The sequence below is a fragment of the Medicago sativa genome, chromosome 1 (assembly GCF_051527215.1).
Source record: "Medicago sativa cultivar Bolivia chromosome 1, Bolivia_mono, whole genome shotgun sequence".
NCBI classification, from domain to species: domain Eukaryota; kingdom Viridiplantae; phylum Streptophyta; class Magnoliopsida; order Fabales; family Fabaceae; genus Medicago; species Medicago sativa.
This window is the reverse complement of record NC_140749.1, coordinates 11297763-11324502: the sequence shown is the minus strand read 5'-3', so window position 1 is coordinate 11324502 and position 26740 is coordinate 11297763. Positions and strand designations below refer to the sequence as shown.

The following is a 26740-nucleotide window of genomic DNA, read 5'->3' as shown; positions in this document are numbered from 1 at the left end:
TTAGGTCGGTGCACATGTGTGTTCTACACATCGAAAAAATAAAACGCATCAAATTCTCAGGAAAAAAAAATTGAACACCGAAAATGGATAGTGAAGTGAGTTTAAAATGTGCATCCCACAGCATTTTCTCTTGTTCCATCCCTTTTATTCTCTCGAGTGATTTTTCATCTTGCATGATCTTTCATATTTATTCAATGCAACCACTCATTCACTTTCTTCTCAGTTGAACATTTCCTCCTTCATGTCTCTCCATGCATAACTTGCGTAACACTCCACTGAATTAGGTTAGGGTTACCTACACATTCTCTGTCTCTGCATTATTACATTGATAGACATGATACATGGCTCATCTTCTAGGAAGGAATAATCAACAATTAAACTATACATAAGTGCTTATCATGATAAATGTTTATGCTATAGGCTTCAAATAAGTTGTTTATCCAAACAGGACCTATACATATGCTATGAAAATTAAATGTATTTAAACTAGATTGATGACCCATGCGGCGCACGGGTCTTATGAGCTGATCATATATTTGCTAATAATAAAATGTAATGAATACTTAAAAAAAATATATTTGCTAATAGCTGAAATATATTTGCTGATAAGATACTTGAAAGAAATTTGATAATAATGTATCATCTATTGATAGTAATGTATCGTTAATTAAAATGCAACACCAAGAATTATTGAAGTTTGATATCACCTACATGATGCCGTTCAAAAAAAAAAAAAAAGATAACCACCTACATGATAGTTTTTTACATTACGCACCGAATAATACTAAAAGCCCCGGATACAAAACAACATCAATGTAAATACACCAAACAACCAAGACCATACCAGTCAGAGACTCTTCACTGCACAAATCAAAAACAAAAAACAACTTTGGTACAATACAAAACAAATCAAATCTACTAATTAAGGATGCATTTGTCGCAACTTTTAAAATAAGAGTCTTGTTAACCAGTGTCCCAGAGACACTGGTTAAGGAATCCAAAAGTAGAAAAAATTGTCTTGGAAATATAAACGGTTACTTTTGACTAACTAATTATTACACCACTTTTTAATAAAATTTTACCTCTTTTAGCTGCTTAACCAATGTCTCGGGGGGCACGGGTTAACATTCTCGAAATAAATATAATTTGTATAGAGATTTTGAAAAAAAAATTGAAAAGAGAGTTATGATAACATAATATAAAATCGTTTTGATTAACCACCTAAATGATTGTTTTCAAAAGCATATTTGATTGCAATAGATTTTCAATTTAGTTTGCTGTTATTGAATTTTGGCAGTATGACAAAACAATGGTTCATGTAGCAGCCGATGTTTTGTTCATTTTTTTGTTTGGAAATTGAACAAAAATCAATTTTATGTGATAGACATTTAAAACATTGAGCCCTGCATTGGATTACAATTTTCAAAACTGTGAGCCATACAATCATGGATAATTTGAAATTCAAAATGCAAAGAATTTAAAAGGCTAATGTATCACGGTTAACAACACACCTTATTTAATGCCACCTAATTAATAAGGTTTGATTAAAAAAAATTCAAAATTCAAATTGGCAAGAATTTGGGAGGGAAATATTAGGAGTTAATGCAACACAATTAGAGGGAAATTATTAGGTTTAGGTGTTGCTTGACCTAATAACTTTTAAGAATAAGAGATGATTGATTTATAGTAACTAGACCATCGACCCGTGCTGACGCACAGGTCATATCAATAGTAATAATTGACAATGAAATAAAAAATTAATATAAAAGTGCAATGGCATAGTTCATTTTATAATGAAACATCTACTCTGCTAATATAACATAATATTGAAATAGCATGAGTCGTTTACAGTTGTGAGTCGTTAAGTAGATGTCACCCGTGCTGCCGCACGGGTCATATACAGTGTAAACGTAGTAGACAAAAGCAAGATATCGTACAGTCCCAATTTAATATTCACAAAAATATCTCTTTGGCAACTCAAGGCCTATCTTGATTCTTGACCTGTTCTGCCTCCACTGGAATTGCAGATACCTAACATAAACACAAAGTTGTTCAGATCATGTAAATCATACACTTAACAAAATATTAACAAAAATAAGTCAAAGAAAGTTCATGTATTCGCTTCAAAATGTGTACCAAATACATCAACTTTTATTACTCAGAGAGATGTCCAGATACATCAAATATTATAAGATATATATCAACGCTTGCCGAGTAAACTCTTGAAATGCATGCAGAGAACAAACATAAACCTTATAATCTTATAAGATATATTCTAGTGTTTTTAAATCACTGTTGGTTATTTCTGTCCATACCAACACAACTTGCGGGCTGTTAAACATTTTTTTCATGCAATCCTGCAATTAAAAAAACCATACATATTATAAGAAATACTCTAAATTAAACATAAGGTGTCTAAAGAATAGATCAAAAGAGCACAACCACAAATAGCTTTCTAAACAGAAATTCTTAGTTCTCAGACAAATTGCAATGCTATAATCACCAATGTTCTTCAACAAAAATCCAGCAGTAGAATAGTAAGAAAACTCGTACATGCTTTGAGATCATAAGTCCCAACCATGCAGCTAGATTTGAAGTCAAATAAACTATTAAATGAATAACAGCAAATAAATACTTTAAGAATATCAATGCTTTGAAAACAAAATCAGAAAGAAATAATGTTTGGACTGTTATCAAAAGTGTGCGAAGGATGCCATGAATACAATTCAAATAAGAAAGCCAACAATATGTACTAATGAGCTATCAAAGGTACGATTTGGTGCATAAGGATGTCAAATCCAACCAAGTTTGCAGGATCTTCATTCTTTAAATAGTGAATAATCTCTTCGTTCAAAGTATACATAATCCATGCTACATGTCATTAATGGAATTAAAGCAGTACACCAAATGATTCAAGGCTTTACTTAGTTTCACATTTTTTTGTGATCTATGTTAAGATTATTGATACCATGAGAAATAACAGCACTAATAATATATACGAACCAACAGTAGTAAAAGGTACAAACTCAACTTACTGTAAAGCGAGAAAAGCTACAAATTCAACTTACGGTAAAGTGGGAGTTCTCAATTGAAAGAACCATTTAAAAATGAATGACTTAACAAATGAATTCAACTTACAAATTCAATGTAGCTAGGGACTTTCATTAGGCACAATTTTGTATTATAAACCTAAAGGACTAACATAATGAACCATTTAAACAAATGAATCACTTCTACTATGTTTTTTTTTTCCTTTACAATAGTTCAAATTCCTTAATGGCAAAAGTCTTAATAGCATTGAACTTGATTGAATCAAAATTAGAAAACCAAAAAAATAACAGAGAAAATTAAATATCATTTTTGCAATACCATAATACTACTTTATTGATTAGTAACTAATTGAATACAAATTTAGGCAAAAAAAGTGTTTTATTGTTTCTATTAAGAGATTGCCGAAAAAATTACCGTGTCGGTGGTGATATCAAAGAGACTGGATCTACGGCGACGGCGATTGAGATTACTTCGGCGGAGAAAGTACTTCTGAGCATGACTTGCAACATGCGTAGGCGTTTTTGTTTTCACATAGTTCCTTGAGATTCCTCTCCAATCACCTTTTCCCACTTTCTCCAATCCAACCAAAAATATCTTGTGCTCTTCCTCAGTCCACGGAATCCCTGATCCATTCAAAGAAAATCAATAACAATAATTACTTTTCAATTTCAATCAATTCAAACAAAGGAAGAAACACAAAAATTATCAAGTTAATTTCAAGTTTTAGTTAATTTATAGAATCTCTATTAAACAATAGCCAAAAACCATTTAAATGTGAGACATGTAGCCATTGTTTGCTCAGAGAGAATGTAGTCAAATATCTACTTAAAATCCTGAGGTAAACAACCTTTAATGCTCAATCCAAGTGGAAGTTCCTCTTGCATAAGATGTAGTTATTCCAATTAAAGTTTGTGCACATGTATGTTAACTCCAATAGCAGTCTCTTCTCAGCCCCTAAATGAATAATGCAGCACAATTCAAAATTGGACATCCTTGTAAGTAACAAACCTGCTACCTTACAAACCAGAAGCAAATTGACAAAAAACACACAGGATAGGGGGCACACAAAAAACAACTCTCAAAAACTCTGCAACAAACATTTTTTGGTTTTGAATATTCATGATAGACATTGTCTGCTAGAGATGAAAGATTAAACGTATAAAGAAAAGCTTGCAAAAATAATAAAAATTGGATGGAGCAAATTGAAACAAAGGCCAAGACACAATTAATATTGAAGCAAAAATATTCATGGTCTATAATTTCATATGTTAAATATAATTACTCTATTCATAGAGCAATATAAGTGTTGTGATATCTGATATAAAATGTTGAAAATTGAAAAGAATATAATAGTTTAAGGGGAATGTGGCTTACATGATCGGGGGATTGATGGACCGAGCAACACCATTCCATGTCATCAGAATCGTTCACGGTGGTCTATTGATTCTTTTGGGGCTGCGGTGAGATGGCAGCACAACTGCTTCCTGGCTTTGAACCCCATAACTCTTTTTTGCTGCTCAGCCCCACCATTCAACTTCATTTGATCCCACCATTCAACTTAATTTGATTCCACTTTATGCTGTTAATAACAATTTTATATGAAATTCAGAATAAATATATAAAATTTCATCTATAAGTTAGAAAACAATGTGAATTAGTCATAGAAAAGAATGATCTTGAATAGAGGATGGACACATTGTTGTTGGAGCGCCATATATATTGGATTAATGTTGCTTAACAACAACATATTGTCGCCGGAAAATACATAATCGAATGTGGAGAAGAAAGTTAACGCAGAGATGGAAGTCTCAATCTAAATCTAAGCTGTCAAAAACTGATCAATTTACAACTTTCAAATATAAACTGCGCATGAACTAAAAAGAAAAAATACAGGAATTCAAGTCTCAAAATAAAGTCGTGTTTGAGCATTGTGTATACAACTTTCAAAGATACACTGCGCATGAACTAAAAAGAAAAAAATATACAGGAATTCAAGTCTCAAAATAAAGTCGTGTTTGAGCAGTGTGTATAATAATGGCTTGATTACTCTTAATTCCAATGTATAATAATGGCTTGATTACACATATATGAAGTTTTAAAATCAAATTTTTTTTTCGAGTAATCATATAAATGAGTATTTGGCACAAAGTTCAGATTAGGTTAGTTAGCCTCGTCAAATATGAAGAAAAAAAAAGAATAAAATGCAGTTACAATTAAATCAAACAACCTGTTGATTACCCAGATATGAAATTATGGCTTAGAAAAGAGTAATGCAACCGTACAGGGATAGTTCTGCAAGCAATTCCGATATTTTATTTTGTAACGAAATCATATTTCAATAAAGAAAAAAATCACACAAACACAAAGGAAAACAAACCAAAGTAGTAGTACCTTTGTATGGCACCCAAACTCCTGCTACCCATATCCAAAACAGAATCAACAATCTTCTCTCTTGCATCACCCTAGTATACCTTTGCTACCACAGTCACCTATACACAATTCAACTTAAGTGAAACCTCAACAAACATCTTATAAAAAATGTTAACTTAACCAAATTCAAACATTAATTAATCAAAACATTAAAAAAAAACAACCCACTAATCGATAATTAAAAAAACCTGTTTCTGTCTAGAAGCAGTATCAAGTATGTCCAAAACCTCAGCATCAGGTTCCACTTCATACTGGTGCGCACCACATTCTTCTCACGAAACCAACAAATATCTCCAATCAAAAAGGGAAATCCGTACTTTATTTACATATAGTACAGACAAACACCTAAAAGACTATAAAGTCAAGCAATAATTACAGTAAGCTATCTGGTTTATTAAAGAAGATATTTCATGCTTTTTTCCACCTAAAATAGGAAGAAGAGCTCTGATTATAGCTTATGTGTTATTACAGTAAGATTTTGAATCAAGTAAGCAATAATTCCAGATAGCTTCTTCATTCTACAACTTTATTCAGTTGATCATAGTTCATAAAATTAGAGCTTTTCTTCCTGATTCAATTGATTTTTTTATCAATCTCCTATGACCTAAAACAGGAATTGATAGAACATGTTTAAAAAAGATAAGGTGGTAGAAGAAATTTGCAAACCGTACTAAATTGAGTGAAAGAAAGATAGAGCTCTAATTCTCACACTCAAATAATTCCAATTTCGCCGAATTCCAATTTCCCCCAAAAATCCTTCCGCGACCGTGTTGTTTCACTAAGAATTCTAGCTTCTTCAAGCTCCTTTCCTATCAAATCGAAAAAATCAATCAAAACAACACCGACGATACAAAAACCCTAATTGCGATATCAAAATCGATCAAAATTTAACGAAACTAAAAACGCATACTGAGGGATCGAAGGTCCTGAAAATGATGTTGCATGGAAGCATTCTCTTTGACGAAAACTTGAAGAGGCTGATTCGGATGTCGGCGATGATACGTTCGGCTTGATTCGGAGTCTCGGCGATGATACCCCTGTTTCTGTCAATGAACGAAAGTGAATAAAAATTAGAATATTAGAAATTCAATAAAAGTGGATAAATATGCATAAATATGCATGATTAGACTGCATTGCTTTGAAATGTTAAACAATAATGTAGAATTTCCATAAGGAAGCATCTCCTTTCAACACATATAAAACATAGATACTTACCTCTCTTAGCCTTTTTGTATGGTGGGAGTAGAATAATCTGTTTTTAGTATGACAAAACTGTTACTAAAACACACATGTAGGCATTCAAGAATGTAATAGGATAAGAGACGATTTCAAGCCTAAATCTAAATTCTAAAACACACATTTGTAACGCAAAAAGGGCATGAGTGTTGAAAGTGAAACTCAATGAGGCATTCAATCAAACATGTAAAAGTAGAAGAAACTAAAGCAAAAAAACTTAAACAAAAAGCGATTGAATATAAATAAATGCATAAAGAAGAAGGAAACAACTCACCCTTGATTAAGATTCGAGCCACTACATGCAATTACCACCGCAAAAACCATCACGGCGAGCTGCTACATGAAATCACCACCGCAATTGATGTTTCTAAAGCTGCAGCAAGCCTACAATTTCATATTTTTTGAAGCCAAAATCTGTAATGAGCTGCAATTAACCGAAATTTGTAAATGGTTAAGCGTAAGTAATATAGACAATACCATTTTGAAGCTACTTCTATATCAACACACAAAAAAAAAACAGAAGAAGAGAAATGAAATTAGAACAAAACAGTTATAGAATGGGTGAACAAATTAAAACAAAATTTTATCAGGAAAAAAAAATGAAGAAAGACAGAGAAGAAAAAAGAGATGAGAAAGTTTGTGCGACATCAACCTCCCTCCCACCTTCACTCTCTACTTCTTCTTCAAACACTCCTTGTCCTTCACCTTCTTGCCCTACCCTTCTCTCTCCTTCATCCTGCAATACCATAAATTCGCCATTTCAAATTTCAAATATGATCTTCCAAATGCATAAACAAACGAATATGTATCAGATCAATTGAAATTTCACACAAAATTTGAATGAAGCTAGGGTATAGAAAAAATATATTGAAATTACGCAGAATTGAATGATAATCTTACCGAATTGAGTCGAGGATTGGATTCGTATTCGTATTCGGATTCGAGTTCTTCTTCCTCTTCCGATTGATCTCTGAATAGATTATGCATCATCTGCTGCGGTGCCAGTTCCGGTGTGGTTTCTCTTCTCCCCGATTGAACAGAAAAAATGTGTAGAGAGATGCATGATTGTTAGGTCCTGGGTTAGGGAAATCGAACAGAGGAATTGTGAAGAGAGGAGGAAGAAGCTACGGTTTTGAGAGAGAAGAAACTATGGTTTTGGAGAGAAAGTGAGAGAGAGAGAGAGAGATAGGTGTAGTGAAACAAAGCTAGGCAGAAAAGAGTTGGAAAACGAAAACGCGTAGAAAAAGAAAACTAATAGGAGTAATAGGATTATTTGGTTTCTATTATGTTGTTTGTGGCTTTTTTTTCTCTTCTTTTGTTACTATAGCTGTTTCGTAATTAAGGTTTAGGTAAGGGTTAAAACAGGAATTTTATTCATTAGGGTTTAGGTTTAATTAGGGCTAAAATGTTGGCATGGGTTAACTTTTATATATAGATGTTACTATAGCTGTTTCGTAATTAAGGTTTAGGTAAGGGTTAAAACAGGAATTTTATTCATTAGGGTTTAGGTTTAATTAGGGCTAAAATGTTGGCATGGGTTAACTTTTATATATAGATTGATTGATAGGAGAGAACAGACTTATATTCGAGTAGGTGATCCAGTTTTATATTGATTTTAATTAGCTTATTGATATTGATCATCCCTAATTTTTTAGGGAAATTGATAATCCCTATTTCTTTGTTATAGATTTTAAATTCTTAAAATAGTAGTTGTTTCATATGACAGGTTGTTCTGGTAAGAGTTGCTATGTAGCACCGACACTTTTGATAGCAGGTATATTTGGTGTCATATCATTGAATTGTGTCATTTTCTCAAATTGTTATCAATATCGACCAGCCAGTGTAGTGTATGTGTCGTGTTTGTGTATGTGCTTCATAGGTGACTTGTGGTTGGTTGTTATCTTTGTTATAAACTTCTTTTGTGCTTTGACTTGTGGTTGGTTTACAGTTTACACAGATTTATTAGATAGACTAATAATACTGAGGAAGCATGGTATGTAATTTTTTGAAGATATTGTTACTCTTTCAGTTCAGTATACTTTCCTTTGACTTCAAAATCTTTTGCATAAGTTATCATTCATATCGATGGCGTTGATTAACTATTTGATATTAATGTTGCTTTAGCTCGCAATCACCATAGCCTGCTACAATATTTCAACTGTTTTAAATAAATTTACCAGTGACTATTGATTGATACATTCATTAAAAAATAAAAGAAATGAATATTGATTGATGCATTGATTTTGCTGTGCCCCCTGTGAATTTGTGTATTAGAAGTAATTTCTGTTAGTTTCACTTTCAAAAGGAAGGTCTATACTTTTACTTACTGGTTCTTGTATAGAAGATCAATACTTTCAAATGGTTGGTTGGTTTGATCTTCTTCTTTCATGTTGTTTTTTCTATGGTTTAGTTTAATTAGTTGATATATAAATAAGATTCATATATTCAATTCAATTCTTCAAAAAAAAAAATTCATATATTCAATTGTTTTACGCTTCTACTGTTATATTCTTCTACTGTTATATTCCAAAATTGGCGAGTTAAGCAATAAATGGAACTATAAATTGTTCTTGTCCCCCCAGTTTTTCTTAATCTTCCTTTCGGATTTTCATGTTATTCATTTTTGTTTTCTCTTCCCTGATTATTCTATCAGCATGACTTGATTACCAAGGTTCTGGCGTGTTTCTCCTATTACATTTGCAGGAGGTTCCTGCATGTTTGAAACTTTTGTCCAAAGAAGGTGATTTGAAACTTTTGTATCAATGGTGCATTAATCAACTTGAAAGCGAGTGATTATCGTTTGACGCTCATGGTTAGTGATTTCTATATCATAAAATTTTCTAAATGTATAGTGCATCTACCATTGCAGTGCTTTAAACATATGCAATCTTAATGATTGATTCACATGATCCATTGTGAATGTTAGTCCAAGAATATATAACTGCACTAAAATAATAATTTTGGTCCATTTATGGTAGACTAAATTATATTTGGTTCATCAATAGACCGATGAAAGTATTCAAATAGAATATATAGAACTATTGCATTATGTGTTGATTCTATGATATGCATAATCTTGTAGCTAGCTAGTTAGGCCTCTAGGTGACCTCTGTTTGCATGGGTCATGTCTTCAACTAGATCAGTGTTGATAACAGGTTCTCCTTTGCTTTTGCATCATTGACTTCAAATCTCTTCTTCTCAATCTGTCCAATCAATATCGGACTCACAAATTTGAGCAATTGGACCGGAAACCTGTCGCTGAAGGAGTAATCCAATGGTTGGCTAGGAGACCAGAAAAATTATATGCAAGAGCTCCAAGGTTCTATCGACAGAAAACCTGTCAGTTATCTTGGTCTAAAAGGTCCTTAAAATGGACGTGCTTGAAAAAAACTATTCCTTACAACAGAAGTATGGAACATTTCCATCTTTACCTTTACTTAATATATAAATCTTAAACAACAACTAGGATACATGCACGCAACACATTAATTCTATAAACAAATTACATTACAATTACAAAATTAATTGGATTATTTATGCATATAAAACTAATAAAGTAAATAAATGGATCATCCTGATTATCTTCCATCATCAAAGGCAATCAATACATGATCTTTCAAGCTGTCATACCCAATATTACCATGACTGCTGCTATCACCAAGTTCATAAATGCTAGTTGATGATTCATGAAGCAAGTAGTGACTCTACTCTACATTTAGGTCTGCATTGATCCAAGAATGCTTATCCATTAACCTCATTCCCTCCAATTCCATAGCCACTTCCTTCATGCTTGGTCTTTCCTCCCCTCTAAGTCTCAAGCAGTTCGCTGCAAGAACGGCTACCTCCTTGATCTCTTGTTTGTTTTCTTCATTCCACAAACCATCTTGAATAACTTCAAACACATTATCCTTTTTCAAACAAGACAGAAAGTGCATAGCAAGACTTCTTCTCTCATCTTGCCTACCAAAACAAAAAGGTTTCTCCCCCGTTAGCAGCTCCACAAGAACAACTCCAAAGCTATATACATCACTTTTCTCAGTTAATTGGCTTGTTTGCATATACTCTGGATCTAAGTAGCCAATAGTTCCTTGCACCATTGTGGCTATTTCAGTTTGGTCAAGTGGAACCAATCTTGAAGCTCCAAAATCTGACACTTTGGCAATGTTGGTTCCATCTAAGAGAATGTTATCACACTTAACATCTCTATGGATAATAGGTATTGAGGCATATGAATGTAGATAGGACAATGCTTCAGCTACCTCTGCGGCTATCTTTAGACGAGTTTTCCATGTTTCATTATTCACCTTAATACCTTGTGTGTGTATAAAACCAGAAAGGGTGCCATTGGTAACAAACTCATAAACCAACAAAGGAACTTCTGTCTCTAAACAACACCCCAAGAGTTTGACAACATTCCTATGATTTATTTGAGAGAGAACAACCACCTCATTAATGAACTGATTGATTTGGCTTCTATCTATTATTTTTGACTTTTTTATAGCAACAATTCTTTTATCATCCAGAAATCCTTTGTAAACAGTACCAAAACCACCTTTGCCAATGATTAAACTCTCGTCGAAGTTTTTGGTGGCCTTGTTTAGCTGATCTTGTGTGAATATTTTAGCACTTTGAGTTGAAGAGTCTTGTCTTGTTTCAGAGGAGGAGTCTTCTCTTGTTGAGAGTTTTTGTTTCAAAATCAGACCACCATTCTGCTCAAAAAATTTCTCTTTCATTTTGATGAATTTCCTCTTATGGTATATTAAGTACGAGAATGTGCCCACCAAAAGAAGAATAAGTATTGCTCCTACTCCTGCATTCGAAATATATCAAACTCAGTTTATGAATCGTTCACTTAACTAATCAATATCAATAGCAAATTGAATGAAAAGAAATGTAAAGTAGTTTGAAAAATTGAAAAGAAAAATGAATTTAAACAAAATAAAGAAAATTACCTTTCTCACTTATGAAATTGCTCATTCACTACATTAGCGGCAGTTAACTGCCGCTTGCACTTTTAAGATCTGTTAAACCGACTTAAAAAGTGATTGAACTGATCTTAAAAGTGTCAGCGGCAGTTAATTGCTGCTGAAAAATGCCGAGCGGTATAGTGAATACGCAATTTCATAAGTGAGGAGTAATTTTACAAAATAAATAGGGCATGCTTAGTTGCTTACCAAGGATAGTAGGTAATACTATTGAATTTTTGCATCCTCCTTCCTTTGTTCCATCTCCGGAATACCACTTTGGACACACACATGTGTAATTCCCATCATTGTTCTTACATTTTGCTTTAGCATCGCATCTATGTAAGTTTCTTTTACATTCGTCAATATCTGTAAGCCCATAAAATAAGTAACCATATTTTCAAGCAATTATATTACTATAGTAAATAGAACTTTCATGATACACCCCGTTATTAAAATTAACCCTCAAATTTCCAGAAGCATTAAAGAGAAGTAAGGATCTCATCGTAATACATTGATGAATCCCAATTCACTTCGATGAATCACTAACTACCTAAAAAATTAGTGTGACCAACTACATTCTTTGTTGAATTTATATAGTCAACCACTTTTTAAAATGAGTTGCTTACGCAACATTTTAAAACGAGAGTCGCGTAATTAAGAGAAACCAAATTCAATAAAACATTGAAGGTATGAAGCATAATCAATTAATTAAACTACAAAAGAAAAGAAAAAACTGTGGTATACAACTATGATCGGTTTATTACCTGTGCAGCCTCCAGGAAGGTATGGATTTCCTTCAAAATCTTCTAAACACTTGCATCTGTAACCGTCATAATCTGAATCATCATCGACACATTCACTATTTTTCTTGCAGGCGTAGTTATCTGTAGTTTGTGCTATTTTACACGATTTATTTGTAACAGCCCAATTAATAACCAAGGGGAAAGTTCCATTAGGTGGATCCTCTATATGTTCTACAGAAAAATGGTAGGATCCTTGTTTTGCAATAAAGGAAGAACCACAATAACGATCCTCAGATATTGTAGAAGTTGGGAATTTAAATGTTTGTATAGTGATATTTTTCATACGAGGAGGAATATCGACTTGGCAACACCCTAAACCTGTGCATTTTCCCGTGTTATTCCCAATTACCATTGTAGGGTCATAATCATAACATCTTGTTAAGCACCCTGTTGAATAGGTGGCACCCTTGAAATTACTGTTGAGATATCCGTAACTGTCGCAACCAACAGTTATGAATTTGTTTTCCGTGCTTGAAATTGTGAAAGAAGAAACTGTGAGAGAAGATATATTTGCTTTTTTGGTATTACTACTACTACTACTACTATTAATACAGAGAGGTGAGACGAAAAAACTCATTTCCATTTGACCTTGCGGATTTATGTTCAGGACTTGTATATTCCTACCATAGATTAATTTGGAGTTTTTTGTACAAGTAAGCTTGAATTTAGGATCCATGTAACATGTTGTATGATCTTGTGCTATTGAATTTCCTATGCCAAATGGAAATGGAACTTTTACACCTCCACAAGTGTAATTGCAGCCAGGTAGAACTTGTTGAGGTTGATCAGCTGCAACTGCTTCTACTAAAAGTGCTAATGCAACCATTATTAATGGATGCATTGCCTTTAGTTTCATTGCCTTGAATTGAATCATAAATTAAGCAGTAGAAAAATGATAGGCCTTTTTAGTTTATTGTGGCATAAGGGTGTTTCGTTTATTTATAATAACACTTCAAATTTAATTAGTTTTTCTTGTGTCAGTTGGTACTGCTAATTGCTATTGTTTTTTGTTCTTAACTAGTTGCTAATTTAATAAGTTGAGTTGACTTGCAAGTTGCAACAAAAATTTATATTTAGAAGAAACACGCACAAATGGTGATAAAAAAAAAATGATTATAGCTACATCACAACCTTTATATTAAAGAGAATTATGGTCGATGTAGTCGTCATCCACAAATGATTATGTAAACATCTAAAACTTAATATACTCCCTCCGGTCATTATTATAAGCAAAAAACTGACGAAGATTCAAATTCAGTGAAAGTGAATCTGTATTCCCATCAAAAATTACTATATGTTTGGCTCTTGGGGAACGAATCTGAGCCTCTTTTGTTAGTCTTTCTGTCACTTGCTCCAATTCGTCGATTAAGTTGTATGACCATCGAGGAACTTGTTTACTGATTTCGTTTATTCCACTACATTTCTTTCTATTAGAAATGGTTAGGTTGTTCTGATCAGTTCTAATTGCCTCGAATAAGAATTTTTTTTCTTTTTTTTTTTCTTCGGAATATATTTTTACTTGTTCATGTTCTGGAAATAAATAAAGTCCGTCAAAATTAAAACTTGATACGGATTTTTCCGAAAATTTACTGATTAAGTTAAAAAAAAACCAATTTCAGTTAATAAAATTTTTCTATCAAATTGATCTATTTTCTGTTCAAATTCTGGATAATTACTATTAATAGAAAGATGGAGACCATGAATCTTATTTATCAAAATGGAATTTGTTGTGTAAGTTTCATTTTGAATTGATGGTGAAAAGCTTTGTCCACGAAAAGGTCCATTCAAGAAAGGATCATATATTTTATTTAAATATTTTATTTTCCTCTTATCATTAGACAATCTAATTCGGTTTTCAAATACATCCACAGGAATAAATTTCTTATATTTCTTATCTAGAACTTTTGCCCTTTTAAAAAATTCATTGCTTAGTTTCTTTCTTTTTTCTTTATTATTGGAGCTCCAATAATTAGACAATTCATTATCATTATAGGATATTTTATCTCTTGTGAAGAGATCCATTTTTTTCCATGATTTTAAGAAAACTAGATAAATCAGGTGGATACGTGAAAGATATTCGTTCTTTTCCATCACTTTGACATATATGAAAAAAAAAACTGTGAATTTTCATCTCGTACGACTCTTTCAAAGTGATCGTTTTTTATATATCGCAATGGCCTATTCCATTTTCGATAATCGAAAAGAGTAGTTACAAGAGGTTTTTCCAATGCGAAGAGATTATTATCTTGCTCAATGTTGTCCAAATCTTTTTTCGGAAAAAGATAAGAAATAAGATCTTCTTCGTCTTCGATGGAGCCGTTTTGTTCTTGTTTAGTTTCTTCCGTTTCCGAATCTATTTCAACATCGATTTCTCTTTCACCATAGATTTCATCCTTTTCTTTCTCTTCGTCTTCTAAGATTTCATCAGTATACAAATATGGAAGCGGTGTTCTGCCTAAATAGTGGGCAACGATAACAAATGAAAAAACAACAAATATTTGACCCACATAATTTTGCAATTGTAATAAAATGTATTTATCAAATCGCATAGTTAACTTAGATTTGATCGAATTTTTTTGCTTTGACCAAACTAATAATATCAATCCAATACATTTCATCAAAAAGATATGACCAATTAACCAACCAAGAAAACTACTTGTTAAGAATAACAATTTATTGTTGGATCGAAAGAGATAAATGTTCATTAATCTTAGTAAGATTGAACTTGGGAAAAAAAAGGGGTTTGATAACTGAAAAAAAAAAAAAGATTGTTAAAGAATACTTTGTAAATACGAAATTTACGTATTGAATTTGGATTCTTGTATCCGGAATCCAACTTGTATCCAGAATCCAAGTAAAAGTGAGAATCCCCCGAATAATAGTGTTTGTTGTTTTTGTATACGAAATTAAAGAAAAGATACGGTAGAGTTAGGACAGTTATTGTATGAGGTCTAATCAAAGCCAAATGCAAAGGCGCATAATAGATGGATATGAACATCATAAGCTGTCCCGTAATAAACCCGATTGTTGCTGCTATTTTCGTCTCGGTCCCTTCGTCCATAACCCGGGCTCGAATAAGGAAGGGATAAGATGGCCCTATGGAGAATGTAGTCAGAAATCCATAATAGAGTCCCATCACAATGGCTGAATTTAGTATTTTAAGGCATAAAGCTACTAAACGATCGAGTATAAACGATTGATAAATCATGAAAAACCTCTCTTAGTATTTTGATATTTATTGCAATTTTTATTCTTGCAATTTCATTACTATTCGTATATGATATTAGTAATTCTTATATGTTATATATTAGTAATTCTTATATGATATTAGTATATGATATGAATTATTCATTTTCTTATTTTTTATTTCTATTTTCGTATTTTTTATTTCTTATATATAATAATATATTATATGATATTAGTATATAGTAAATGGTTAGTGATATGATATTAATGTAGATAGTAAATGATATTAATAGATAGTAAATGATATTAATAAGTAAATGGTTGGTGATATGATATACTTTTATTATTTATATAAGATATTATTAGATTAAATATCTTATTATATGATAATATGGATGGAATATAATGAAATAGAGCCACTTTGAATTTACCTATGAAATGAGGCATGGAACGTAGCCATTATGAAGAAGTTTCACGAGTTATAAAGGAAACTTCGGTCTGATATTGGTAATCAGTTGAGATAAGGAATGGAACTCTATGAGATAGAATTTACCGTTGTTCCTCAGTAGCTCAGTGGTAGAGCGGTCGGCTGTTAACCGATTGGTCGTAGGTTCAAATCCTACTTGGGGAGATTTTTTTAATTCCGGATTACATAATTCGGAAGGAAAAGTAAAGCGTTCGCTTGTTAAGTAAGATGTTAAGTAAGAGTAGGTAACGGGTTACCCATGTCATTGTTTCTATTGCATTCTATCTCATCGTAACCACCCTATTCTGCAATATTGGAGACTCGCGGTCAATACCTAGGTGTAGGTTGGGGATACTCCTTTGTTCTACTAAAAAATTTCATATGTACTAGTACTAGCAATAGGAAGTGCATCTTTGATGTTCATTGAATTAGTGATGTATGTGGTCATTAATATAGACCACATACATCATTTATTAAATGAACCTAAAAAGTTTTTTTTTGCTTATAATAGTGACCGGCTGGAGTACTTAATTTTATATGCATGATGTATTTGAATGTAAGTACAATAAGGTAATTTCAAACTAAACATTAATTCATGTGATAATTCTAAATGTTTTGATTGGTTGTGTGTGCAAGGTTGTCTTAGATGTCGACTCACCACCATTAAACTCTTTTTTTTTTTAAATTTATTTGTAGATTCATTTGAACATTTATAAACCACCGTTTACCAAGAAGTTTACTCTTGTCTATCTCACTTTTTTTGTGAGTAAACTTCTACGTTTTTTTGTTATCTCTTTTCAAACTAAACAATAGAAGTTTAATCTCTCTTATCTTTCGCTCTTCTCACACCCTCTCTTCAATATTTCTCTAAAGCAAATACACCGTTAAGTAGTGTTGGCTTGTAAATAATTCTCGATCAGTGAAACAATTGTATTTACTATTTAGAATCATTCACTCTTTGTCTTCTACTCGCTCTCCCTCAAATTAATTTAGTTTTTACGTAAAAAAAAATATATTCATTCATTTAAATAGGTAGAATGCATCATATTCAAAATAAATTCAACATCGCTAAAAATAAAAATAATGGATTTGTTAACAAACTCATAACATCCAAGTTAACAACATCAAACAGAAAGAAAGAAAAAAAGAGCTTACATATAATGTGACAAACTCACTTTAATTCACGTTTTGATGGGCGATGTGTGCATCCTTTTGCACATCGCGTCATAGACAGTAGTTGCCCACCTTAATTTTTCAGCTGATTGCGCGACACGTGACTCATAGCACGCATCATGCTCCTTCTAGTAGTTGACACCTCTACAATTCTTCATATCTCGTCTCATTCCACCTTCCTGAAACGTCTATAGTGACTATACCCCAAAAAACCACTTTGATAATTTTGTATAAAGTATAGCACGCCCACGAAGTTGTGTTTGGTGAATTGACGTGTTTCAAGGTCTTTGGTCTTCAATTTGTTCTCCCATGTGTATCCATCAATTTATTTACAAAAACTTAACTAAACCAAATGATACACTAACACTACAAGAATTTTGCATTTTACTTGCAGAATTAATCCCTCGGTAATGTAAAAAATCCCTCAGTACTACACATTAATGGTGGATTGGTGACAAAAAATATCCCTCAGTAATACTGGCGTCAATAATGTTATTGGAGGAATTATCCCTCAATAAAAAAGATTCGTAATATGATGCTAAAATCTCTATATGACTGACTGTCATCAATCTCATTTGTGTTTAATTATGTTGTTTTAGTTTGTTGTATTTTGTTGTTTACTTATCTTGTTGCAGTTATGTTGTTTCCTTTGATTGTAGTTACAGTCAATAATTGTGGTGGGTGTGTGTGTGTGTGTAAATAGTCTTGCATCAGACCCATTTTTGAGATTTTGGTGGCCTACGAGCGAACTTGCAGTCCGGACTCTAACTAATAAGTATATAAAAAACTCGAGTTCCTAATTTTTGAAAACAATTTGTTTGAAAATAATAGTTTCCATTACGTTACGAAATAATCTAATAAAAACATATCATTTTATACAAAAAAAAATTAAATATTTTATTTAATATCCAAATGTTCAAGACAAAACAATTCTTGGGAGTATTTTCAGATGTAAAGTCAATAACAATTGTGTCTACATCAATAGTTCTATCATAACTTTCTAAATACATAAAGTTCTATTGAGAAAGTTATAATAGAACTAAACCCAAGAATAGAATAACTTTCTCGATTATACGATAAAAGGAAAATTTTCACTATCATATGCATGTTTTCGTTGCAACTTAATGAAACAAAACTAATAGAAGAAAAGAATTTGAGTCGTGCTTTCCGATGAAGTTTCCGTTGTAACCCTTTTTCTTCTTTCTCTTTAAGCATTCACTTCAACTTTGTATTTCACTCGTGTGCCTTTCTATTTTCTTATACGCTGCTACAATGTTGTTGCAAATTAGGGATTTGAGCTCCCTTTAAATATATCATGTGATGAATTCTATATGGGCCAACAAAGAACTAACCATTTAAGTTTTTTTTCTTCTACTCAATGCACCCCTTTCTTTTATTTGAGGGGTCTATGACGGTCATCCTCTTCGCACTACCTCATATACGACCTTGTTTTACATTCGTATCCATTTTCATTGCAATAACTCTCTTCTCTATTCTTTCTTACTTTTCCTTTTGGGGCTGTTATGATGTCATGGTAATCGTTGACCATTCATACCATCCACAAAACTATTGTGCGGTTTTTGTGGGGATGGTATGATGGTAACTAGAGAGTTTTGATTATCTATTTATGTTTTTTTTACATGATTCATGTTATATAATCCGAAGTAGCACAAATAGGATTCAAATTATATAATTTGAACGAGGGCAGTTTAGGAATTTTGAACAGTGCGTGAGAAATGAGTATGGTGGAAAATATTCAAGTTTTATAAGGTAGATTATTTATATGGCCTACTGAAGAAAAAAAAATTATACTCCTTCTATCTTGCAATATATGTTATTCTGCCAAAAAAAATCTCATTTTTTATATTGATTTACGTTATCATTAAAACGTTTGACAACTCTTTTACTAATTACTAATTTCTCGAAAAACCACCTAAACCACAAAACTGAGTTAGATGATCCAATAAATTATTTTCTACCGCCGTTGAAACTCGTAGCCAAGAAGAAATTGCCGACCAAATTTTACCTTAAAAATCATAATTAACAAATAAATGACCCCTATCTTCATTCAATCTGCAACCTCCCGTATAAGACTATTCATTGGGAGATAGCACATGCCGCCAAATTAAGTTGTCTCTAGTTTGAAACTGGTTAAGAAGAAAACACCACGCAAACAGAGATACTTTTAAAGGAACAACCTTTATAACCACAAAAGATGATTGTTAGTAAGGGGACCGTTATCATTAGTAACACGGCCATCTTCCTCGGTCAATATGTAATAGGCCCTGCTCACCGTATACCTAGAATTATGTTCTTTACCCAACACATTTTGCTCATTTTCAACTGAAATTCCAAAAATACCCCTGCGTGAGTTAACTCACGCTAGTGTTAATCTATGCGTGAGTTAACTCACGCAAGAGCATTATGGGAATTTCAGTTGGGAACGAGCAAAAACAGAGCAGAATTCATATACCTTTGGAAGAATGAAGCTTCCACGCCCACTCTGTCATCAACTGCAAAACAACTGATGTTAATTTTGTAAACTTAGAGGAAAATAATATATTCCAACTGTCTCAAATTATAAGTTAATTTCATACAAATAAAAAAATATAATTAATTTTATATAGTAAAGAAAAATTATGAATTAATTTACAAAAATATCATTTATTCATGAGTAGTATGCGAAAGCAAAGTCAATAAAATTGATGTAAAAAATTAACCTAATAACTAACCAATTTGATCCCTACATTCACGAGTGTTTGGTCAAAAAATCTTATGTTTTATTTGTTTTTTTAAAACGACTTATAATTTGAGATGAACATAGTATAATACAATTTTAAGTAAAGAGTTAAAAATAATAAGGATATTTTGAATCAAATATATACCAATTGATGATTATTAATCTATTGATAGTAACATATTGAGATGAGACTAGTTCACCCTCATCAGCCATGAGATTGACTTTGTCGTGTACTTTGCTTTCTCAATTATTGGTCTCAAAATGAGCGTTGGAGAACAAAACTTTCAAGTCTATCTAACCGTGTGGTGGACAAGGTAATTTATGATGAAACAAAATGGACGAAATCTGCATCAATGATTTCAAAGTCTTCGTCAATCATGTCCTATATGACTTAGCTGTGATTACTCATGTTGGTTCATTTAAAGTAAAATATGTTGTTCATTTATACAAAAATCAAAGAAGAATGATTAAAGCCACGGATAAGAAAACGATAAAAAAAAATAAAAAAAATTAAGCGAGTCAATTGGAAGTTGAAACATCAATCTTTTTTTCTCATAAAATTGATGGATTAATTAAAATCAATTTTGCTAAAAGAAAAATGTTTTCGATTCAATTAATGGTTCAACTTAATATTCTCACTAGGAAGAGACAAGCAGCTAAGTTCCTAGAAATTACCCGTTAAGTCACTTTTTCTTTTGGACCCATTAATCGACTGGTAATGGCAAGTAGAGTAGTGTCTCGATCGGTTATAAATATAAAATTTTAGTAGTATTTTATTTCCTTAAAAAAATAGTATTTTATTTCTTTTTTTTTTAAAGAATAAATATAAAATTTAATTGCTAGTATTAACATTAAATTATTAATCGATCATGCTAATATATGTATGTCCTTATGTAATTACTGAATTAGTGTAATCAAATAAATAACTGATTGTTTATATATTTGGGTCATGTCTTTTTTTGGTGGTGGCCGGGGTAATGTCTAGGACACTTGCTAAGGATTTAAAAAAAAAAATTTACAAATTTAATGTATAAAAAGTTGCTTTTTAAAATTCTAATGTATTGAATACCCAAATTCAAGAAGATAAAATTTCTTATTTAAACTTTTTAAAAAGTGTCTTAGCATTTCCCTATATATTTACACACACCAAGAATATCAAATTTTAGTGTAATCATGTAAAACTTGTAACTTCTATTACTTTTTTTTTGAAGGGGTAACTTTTTTTTGGTTACATGAGAAAATGTAAAAAGATAGGGAAAAAAGAGAGAAGAAAAACTAAGTCCTAGAAAAGGACACGCCTAAAGTATCGCATAGTAAAGCATGTGATAAACATGAAAGAGGCTCAACCAATGTAACAAGATGGTATGAACTATTAGCTTCCAACTTAGCAAGGATAAGAGTTTCCTTCCCGAAGGATATGCTCAATAGAAATAAACCAATACTTAGCAAGATAATTTTGGATGAGTTCCAAGAGATTTGCATAATGATGAAACCTCGAGATGTCCTTCATCACCAACTGTACCATATGAAGAGAGTCGGAGAAACACATAAGCTATCTATAACCTGTCTCCCAACATAATTTTAGACCAGTCAATAACGCTTGAATTTAAGCAAATAAAATATTATTGAGGCATATGAATGTAGATATGACAAAGCTTCAGCTACCTCTGCGGCTATCTTAAGACGAATTTTCCATGTTTCATTATTCACCATATTATCTTGTGTGTGTATAAAACCAGAAAGGGTGCCATTGGTAACAAATTCATAAACCAACAAAGGAACTTCTGTCTCTAAACAACACCCCAAGAGTTTGACAACATTCCTATGATTTATTTGAGAGAGAACAACCACCTCATTAATGAATTGATTGATTTGTCTTCTATCTATTATTTTTGATTTTTTGATGGCAACGGTTCTTTTATTATCAAGAAATCCTTTGAAAACGGTACCAAAACCACCTTTGCCAATGATTAAATTCTCGTCGAAGTTTTTGGTGGCCTTGTTTAGCTGATCTTGTGTGAATATTTTAGCACTTTGAGTTGAAGAGTCTTGTCTTGTTTGAGAGGAGGAGTCTTCTCTTGTTGAGAGTTTTTGTTTCAAAATCAAACCACCATTCTGCTCAAAGAATTTCTCTTTCATTTTGATGAATTTCCTCTTATGGTATATTAAGTATGTGAAATATGTCCCCACAAAAAGAAGAATAAATATTGCACCTGCATTCAAAAGGTATCATTAAAAAACTATTATGAATAGTTCACTAAACTAATTAATATCAACAGCATAGTGAATGAACATGAATGTAAGGACTAAAAAAATTAAAAATTGGCAAAAAGAAAAAGAATTTAAACATAATCACTAGGGTATGCTTAGTTGCTTACCAAAGACAGTAGTTAGTACTATTAAATTTGAACTTTTATGTAGGAGTTGGCACCCTCCTTCCTTTGTTCCATTCCCGGAATACCCCTTTGGACAGAAACAATTGTAATTCCCATCGGTGTTGTTACAATGTGCTTTAGTTTTGCAATCATGTAGGTCTTTGGACACTCATAAGTGAGGAGTAATTTTACAAAATAAATAAGGCATGCTTAGTTGCTTACCAAGGATAGTAGGTAATACTATTGAATTTTTGCACCCTCCTTCCTTTTTTCCATCTCCGGAATACCACTTTGGACACTCACATGCGTAACTCCCATACTTGTTCTTACATTTTGCTTTAGCATCGCATCTACGTAAGTTTCCTTCACATTCGTCAATGTCTGTAAGCCCATAAAATAAGTAACCATATTTTCAAGCAATTATACTACTATAGTAAATAGAACTTTGATCATACACCCCATTATTAAAATTAACTGTCACATTTCCGGGTTTTCCCTTTATATTTATGTTTGAAGGTCTCTAGTTTGATCCCTCAATGCCAATTTTGTGGGAAAATCCATATAGAGAGTTTTAAATTAGGCCGTCACACATGGGCAGTGGAATTGGACGTTTAGTATGTCATTGAACCGATACCAAGTTTTTAAAAGAGAACAAAAATAAATGTAAATTGCCAAAATTTGAATAAGAAAATTGACCTGTGCAGCCATCGGGATGATAAGGATTTCCTTCAAAACCTGTTTTGCATCTGCATTGGTAACCAAAATACGTGTCCTGGTCATAACAATCACTATTTTTCTTGCACCCATAGCTATGAAGCACGGACACTCCTAGGATTAGGCGTGTCCCGGTGTCGGACACGTGTCGTGTCCGACACCGACACGACACCGACACTTCTAATTACACTGAATTATGTGATTTTTTAAAATTATTAGCTGTGTCGGCGTGTCGGTGTCCGTGTCGTGTCCGGTGTCCGTGTCCGTATCCGTGCTTCATAGACCCATAGTTGACTCCATTATTCTTGGAAGAAGCTTTACTGCAGTTTTCCTTGCTAATGGTCCAGTCAAGAACCACAGGTAATCTTTTGAAAGGTAAACCTTGTGATAAATGAGTGGATGAAAAATTATAGCTACCATTCCTAACAACAAATGAATAGCTACAAAATTTGGATGAAGTGTTGAAATTAGAAGCTTGTATACTTACATTCCTCATTTTAGGAGGAATATCAATTTGGCAACACCCTACACCCGAACATTTTCCATCATTTATTTGATCACCAAAAGTTCTTGTTAAGCACCCTGTTGAATACGCAATATCGTTACCACTGTAACTATTAAAATAACCGTAACTGTTATTACCAACGGTTACAAATTTGTTTTCTTTGTTTGAAATGGTATATGAACCACTGTTAAGCCAAACTTTAGTATAAGTATTATCATCAACACCAGTACTCAGAGACATAAAATAACACGTCGATTTCAGCTTTGGAGGGGTTTATGTTTTTGACACTTCCAAGTTATCACCCATGTATATTTTGGATTCATTGCAATGGAGCCGAATTAATCTACCACTTCCCAAGAAACAATCTGAATCTGATGAAGTGTCGTATATGCCAAATGGATGTGGAATTTCTTTACCACCACAAGTTTGACCGCAGTTATTTGGTGCTGAATCAGCTGCAACTGCTCCTACCAGTACAACCACCATGGTTAACACATACACATGCTTCATCTTCATCACTTTCATTCACAAAAATAACAAGAGAAAGAGAACAGGCCTCTAGAAAGACAAAATTGTTAATGGTGGTTGTTGGCCTTTGTTGCTTCTTTCTTTTTTTCAAATAAAACTATGACTTATGCATTCAGAGTCGTATTCATAAGAGTCTTTGTTGCTTCTTTGGAAAAAATGCACAAAAAACAGTATATTCCTTTCAGAGTCTTATTAATAAGGGTGTTTCCTTTATTTATAATAACACTTCAAATTTAATTAGTTTTTCTTGTTTCAATTGGTATTGCTAATTGCTATTGTTTTTTGTTCTAAACTAGTTGCTAATTTAATAAGTTGAGTTGACTTGCAGGTTGCAAGGAAAATTTATATCTAGAAGAAACACGCACAAATGGTAATAAAAAACAAATGATTGTCCTTTCAATAATAAACAAATGATTATAGCTACATCACAACCTTTATATTAAAGAGAATATGGTCGATGTAGTCGTCATCCACAAATGATTATGTAAGCATCTAAAACTTAATATACTTAATTTCATATGCATGATGTATTTGGATATAAGTACATTAAGGTATTTTTCATAAGATAAAAGTTTGGGATAGTGTTTTTGATTATGACAAAAAATTGAGAAAAGATAAAAGACGAGAAAGAGTGTAAAGAGAGAAATATGTGAGAAGTATATAGTTTGATTTAAGTGTTTTTTTTTTTTTTTATGAGATGGTTTATGTGAGTTGAATTTCGATAGCTCGCTAGGATCAAAGTCAGGTAGGCCTAAAGGTTTAGAAAGTCTTGGCATGTGTACTTAAAATCAACCATCAACAAAGTTCTAACAATGACAACGATAGTTGAATTCACGTCCTTGCTTGGTATGAGTTAATTCCTTACACTTTTTTTTGTTGTTGTATGAATCAAATATTCATTGCGCGCAACTACAAAGACTAATCTCTCCATTTGGTAAGATAACTATGGATGACAAAACTCTCCCTCAAAAGATTTAATATTGTTGCATTCCTATTATTGAATTCAAACTCATGACATCTGATTAAACAATAGACATCTTTCTATCTCATTCAAATGCTTTTGCGTATGAGTTCCTTTCTAATTGACCAATATGTGTTGACGATTTGAGGTATTTTTTTGTTACAATAAAAGGATAAGAGAAATATAAAGAAATAAGTCTATATTATTTTTTTTGAATGACAAAAATACCCCATCTATAATAATTATAAAAGAATTCCCTTAAGTTAATAGCATAAAACAGAAAAAGAGCTTACATGTAATGTGACAAACTCACTTTGCTTCACATCTGATGGCGCACGCGTGCATTCTTTTGCACGTCTCGCGTCATGGAGAGTGGTTATCCACCTTAAATTTCTTGTTGATTGCACGACATGTGGCTCATAACACACATCACGATTCTTCCAGTAGTTGACACCTCTGCAATTCTTCATATCTTGTCTCATTTCACCTTATCAAAACGTCTATAGGGACTATATCCAAGAAACCACTGTGATAATCTTGTAAAACTCAACTAAAACAAATGATAACTGGTTAAAAAGACTCCTAATATGATGCTAAAATCTCTATATGACTTATTGTCGTCAATCTCGTTTGTGTTTAATTATGTCTTTTACTTTGTTGTATTTTGTTGTTTAATTATCTTGTTGCAATTATGTTGTTGAAATTATTATGTTTAATTTATGTTATTGTTCTCGTAGAATTTGATTAAATGGCAGCTTTTTCTGTTCTAAACATGATGTAGACTATATAATTTGAAACCTATCAAACCTCCCAAATCACAACTTTTAACATATTCTTTGCACATTTCAGATTATATAATTCGAAACAATCAAAAATTCGAATTGTGGCGTTACAAGCAAGGTTTGGACAGTTTAATTTGTGGTTTATTTTTAACAAGTTTAGTTAATCTTACATGTTTCCTTTGATTGTAGTTGCAATCAATGATTGTGGTGTATGAATAAATGGTCTTGCATCAGGTCCGTTTATGAGATTTTGGTGGCCTACGGACGAACTTGCAGTCCAGGCTCTAACTAATAAGCATATAAAAAACTTAAATTCCTAATTTGTGAAAATAATTAGTTTGAAGATGATAGTTTATCATCGATAGCTACATCAACATTTGACTCATCAAGAACATTATCATTGTCATTGATGGAATTGCTATCATTTAAATTTTCATTAGAATTTTTTAATATTATCTTCTTCTAAGACTAATTCATTCATCATTATTTGAAGGCTCTTATACCCGTTTACAAACAAATTTATCTATTACTCCATTTTGTGATTATGTTAATTCTAATGCTCTTTTTTGTTTTTTTCCTTTTTCACTACCATATGCATGTTTTCGCTGCAACATTATACGATCAAATAATGAAACAAAACTAGTAGAGAAAAGCATTTGAGTCGTGCTTTCGGAGGAAGTTGCCATTGTAACCCTTTTTCTACTTTCTCTTAAAGCTTTCCCTTCAACTTTGTATTTCACTTGTGTGCATTTCTGTTTTCTTATATGTTGCTACAATGTTGTTGTTGCAAATTAGGGATTTGTGCTCCCTTTAAAAAAATATC

The 26740-nt window shown here is 32.3% G+C and overlaps 2 protein-coding genes, 1 non-coding gene and 1 pseudogene across 26 annotated transcripts; 1 reads left to right on the top strand and 3 right to left on the bottom strand.

The window, feature by feature from the left end:
* Positions 1–1786: 1786 nt before the first annotated feature.
* LOC146952627 (transcription factor MYB1R1-like) lies at positions 1787–7952 on the bottom strand. Of its 24 annotated transcripts, XR_015007064.1 has the most exons (12): positions 7618–7951; positions 7381–7453; positions 6992–7131; positions 6697–6733; positions 6392–6524; positions 6153–6290; positions 5670–5749; positions 5443–5540; positions 4426–4630; positions 3899–4059; positions 3466–3674; positions 1787–2031 (listed from the first exon to the last, which is right to left on the bottom strand). XR_015007064.1 is itself a non-coding variant. In XM_085703970.1 (11 exons), the coding sequence occupies exons 9-11, from the start codon at positions 3933–3935 to the stop codon at positions 1978–1980; spliced, it is 300 nt and encodes a 99-aa protein (XP_085560096.1). In that variant the 5' UTR covers positions 3936–4066; positions 4426–4630; positions 5443–5540; positions 5670–6290; positions 6392–6524; positions 6697–6733; positions 6992–7131; positions 7381–7453; positions 7618–7949; the 3' UTR covers positions 1787–1977. The 24 variants fall into 24 exon arrangements, 13 of the variants coding, with proteins under 13 accessions (XP_085560096.1, XP_085560104.1, XP_085560153.1 ...); XR_015007065.1 differs by lacking the exon at positions 3899–4059 and having other exon boundaries at positions 6191–6290; positions 7618–7952; XR_015007068.1 differs by lacking the exon at positions 3899–4059 and having other exon boundaries at positions 5670–5834; positions 6992–7101; positions 7618–7952.
* Positions 7953–10126: 2174 nt separating this feature from the next.
* Positions 10127–13399, bottom strand: LOC146952626 (wall-associated receptor kinase 5-like). The gene is made up of 3 exons (XM_085703902.1): positions 12449–13399; positions 11892–12050; positions 10127–11527 (listed from the first exon to the last, which is right to left on the bottom strand). Exons 1-3 carry the CDS (start codon positions 13359–13361, stop codon positions 10422–10424), a joined length of 2178 nt encoding a protein of 725 aa, XP_085560028.1. The 5' UTR covers positions 13362–13399; the 3' UTR covers positions 10127–10421.
* Positions 13400–16232: 2833 nt separating this feature from the next.
* TRNAN-GUU (transfer RNA asparagine (anticodon GUU)) lies at positions 16233–16304 on the top strand. The gene has a single exon. It is a non-coding gene; the product is annotated as a tRNA-Asn (tRNA).
* Positions 16305–21278: 4974 nt separating this feature from the next.
* LOC146952624 (wall-associated receptor kinase 5-like) lies at positions 21279–24216 on the bottom strand (annotated as a pseudogene).
* Between the last annotated feature and the right edge of the window lie 2524 nt (positions 24217–26740).

Excerpts from the sequence above, each read along its gene's own strand:
- LOC146952627 (XM_085703986.1), bottom strand. The coding sequence starts at position 3,935 with ATGCAAGAGGAACTTCCACTTGGATTGAGCATTAAAG. Across the intron at positions 3,675-3,898 it reads ACTTGGATTGAGCATTAAAG|GGATTCCGTGGACTGAGGAA; the intron begins GTTGTTTACCTC and ends TGAATGGATCAG. Across the intron at positions 2,032-3,465 it reads TTGATATCACCACCGACACG|GTATCTGCAATTCCAGTGGA; the intron begins GTAATTTTTTCG and ends TGTTTATGTTAG.
- LOC146952626 (XM_085703902.1), bottom strand. The coding sequence starts at position 13,361 with ATGATTCAATTCAAGGCAATGAAACTAAAGGCAATGCATCCATTAATA. Across the intron at positions 12,051-12,448 it reads CCTTCCTGGAGGCTGCACAG|ATATTGACGAATGTAAAAGA; the intron begins GTAATAAACCGA and ends ATGGGCTTACAG. Across the intron at positions 11,528-11,891 it reads AGTATTACCTACTATCCTTG|GAGTAGGAGCAATACTTATT; the intron begins GTAAGCAACTAA and ends TTTCGAATGCAG.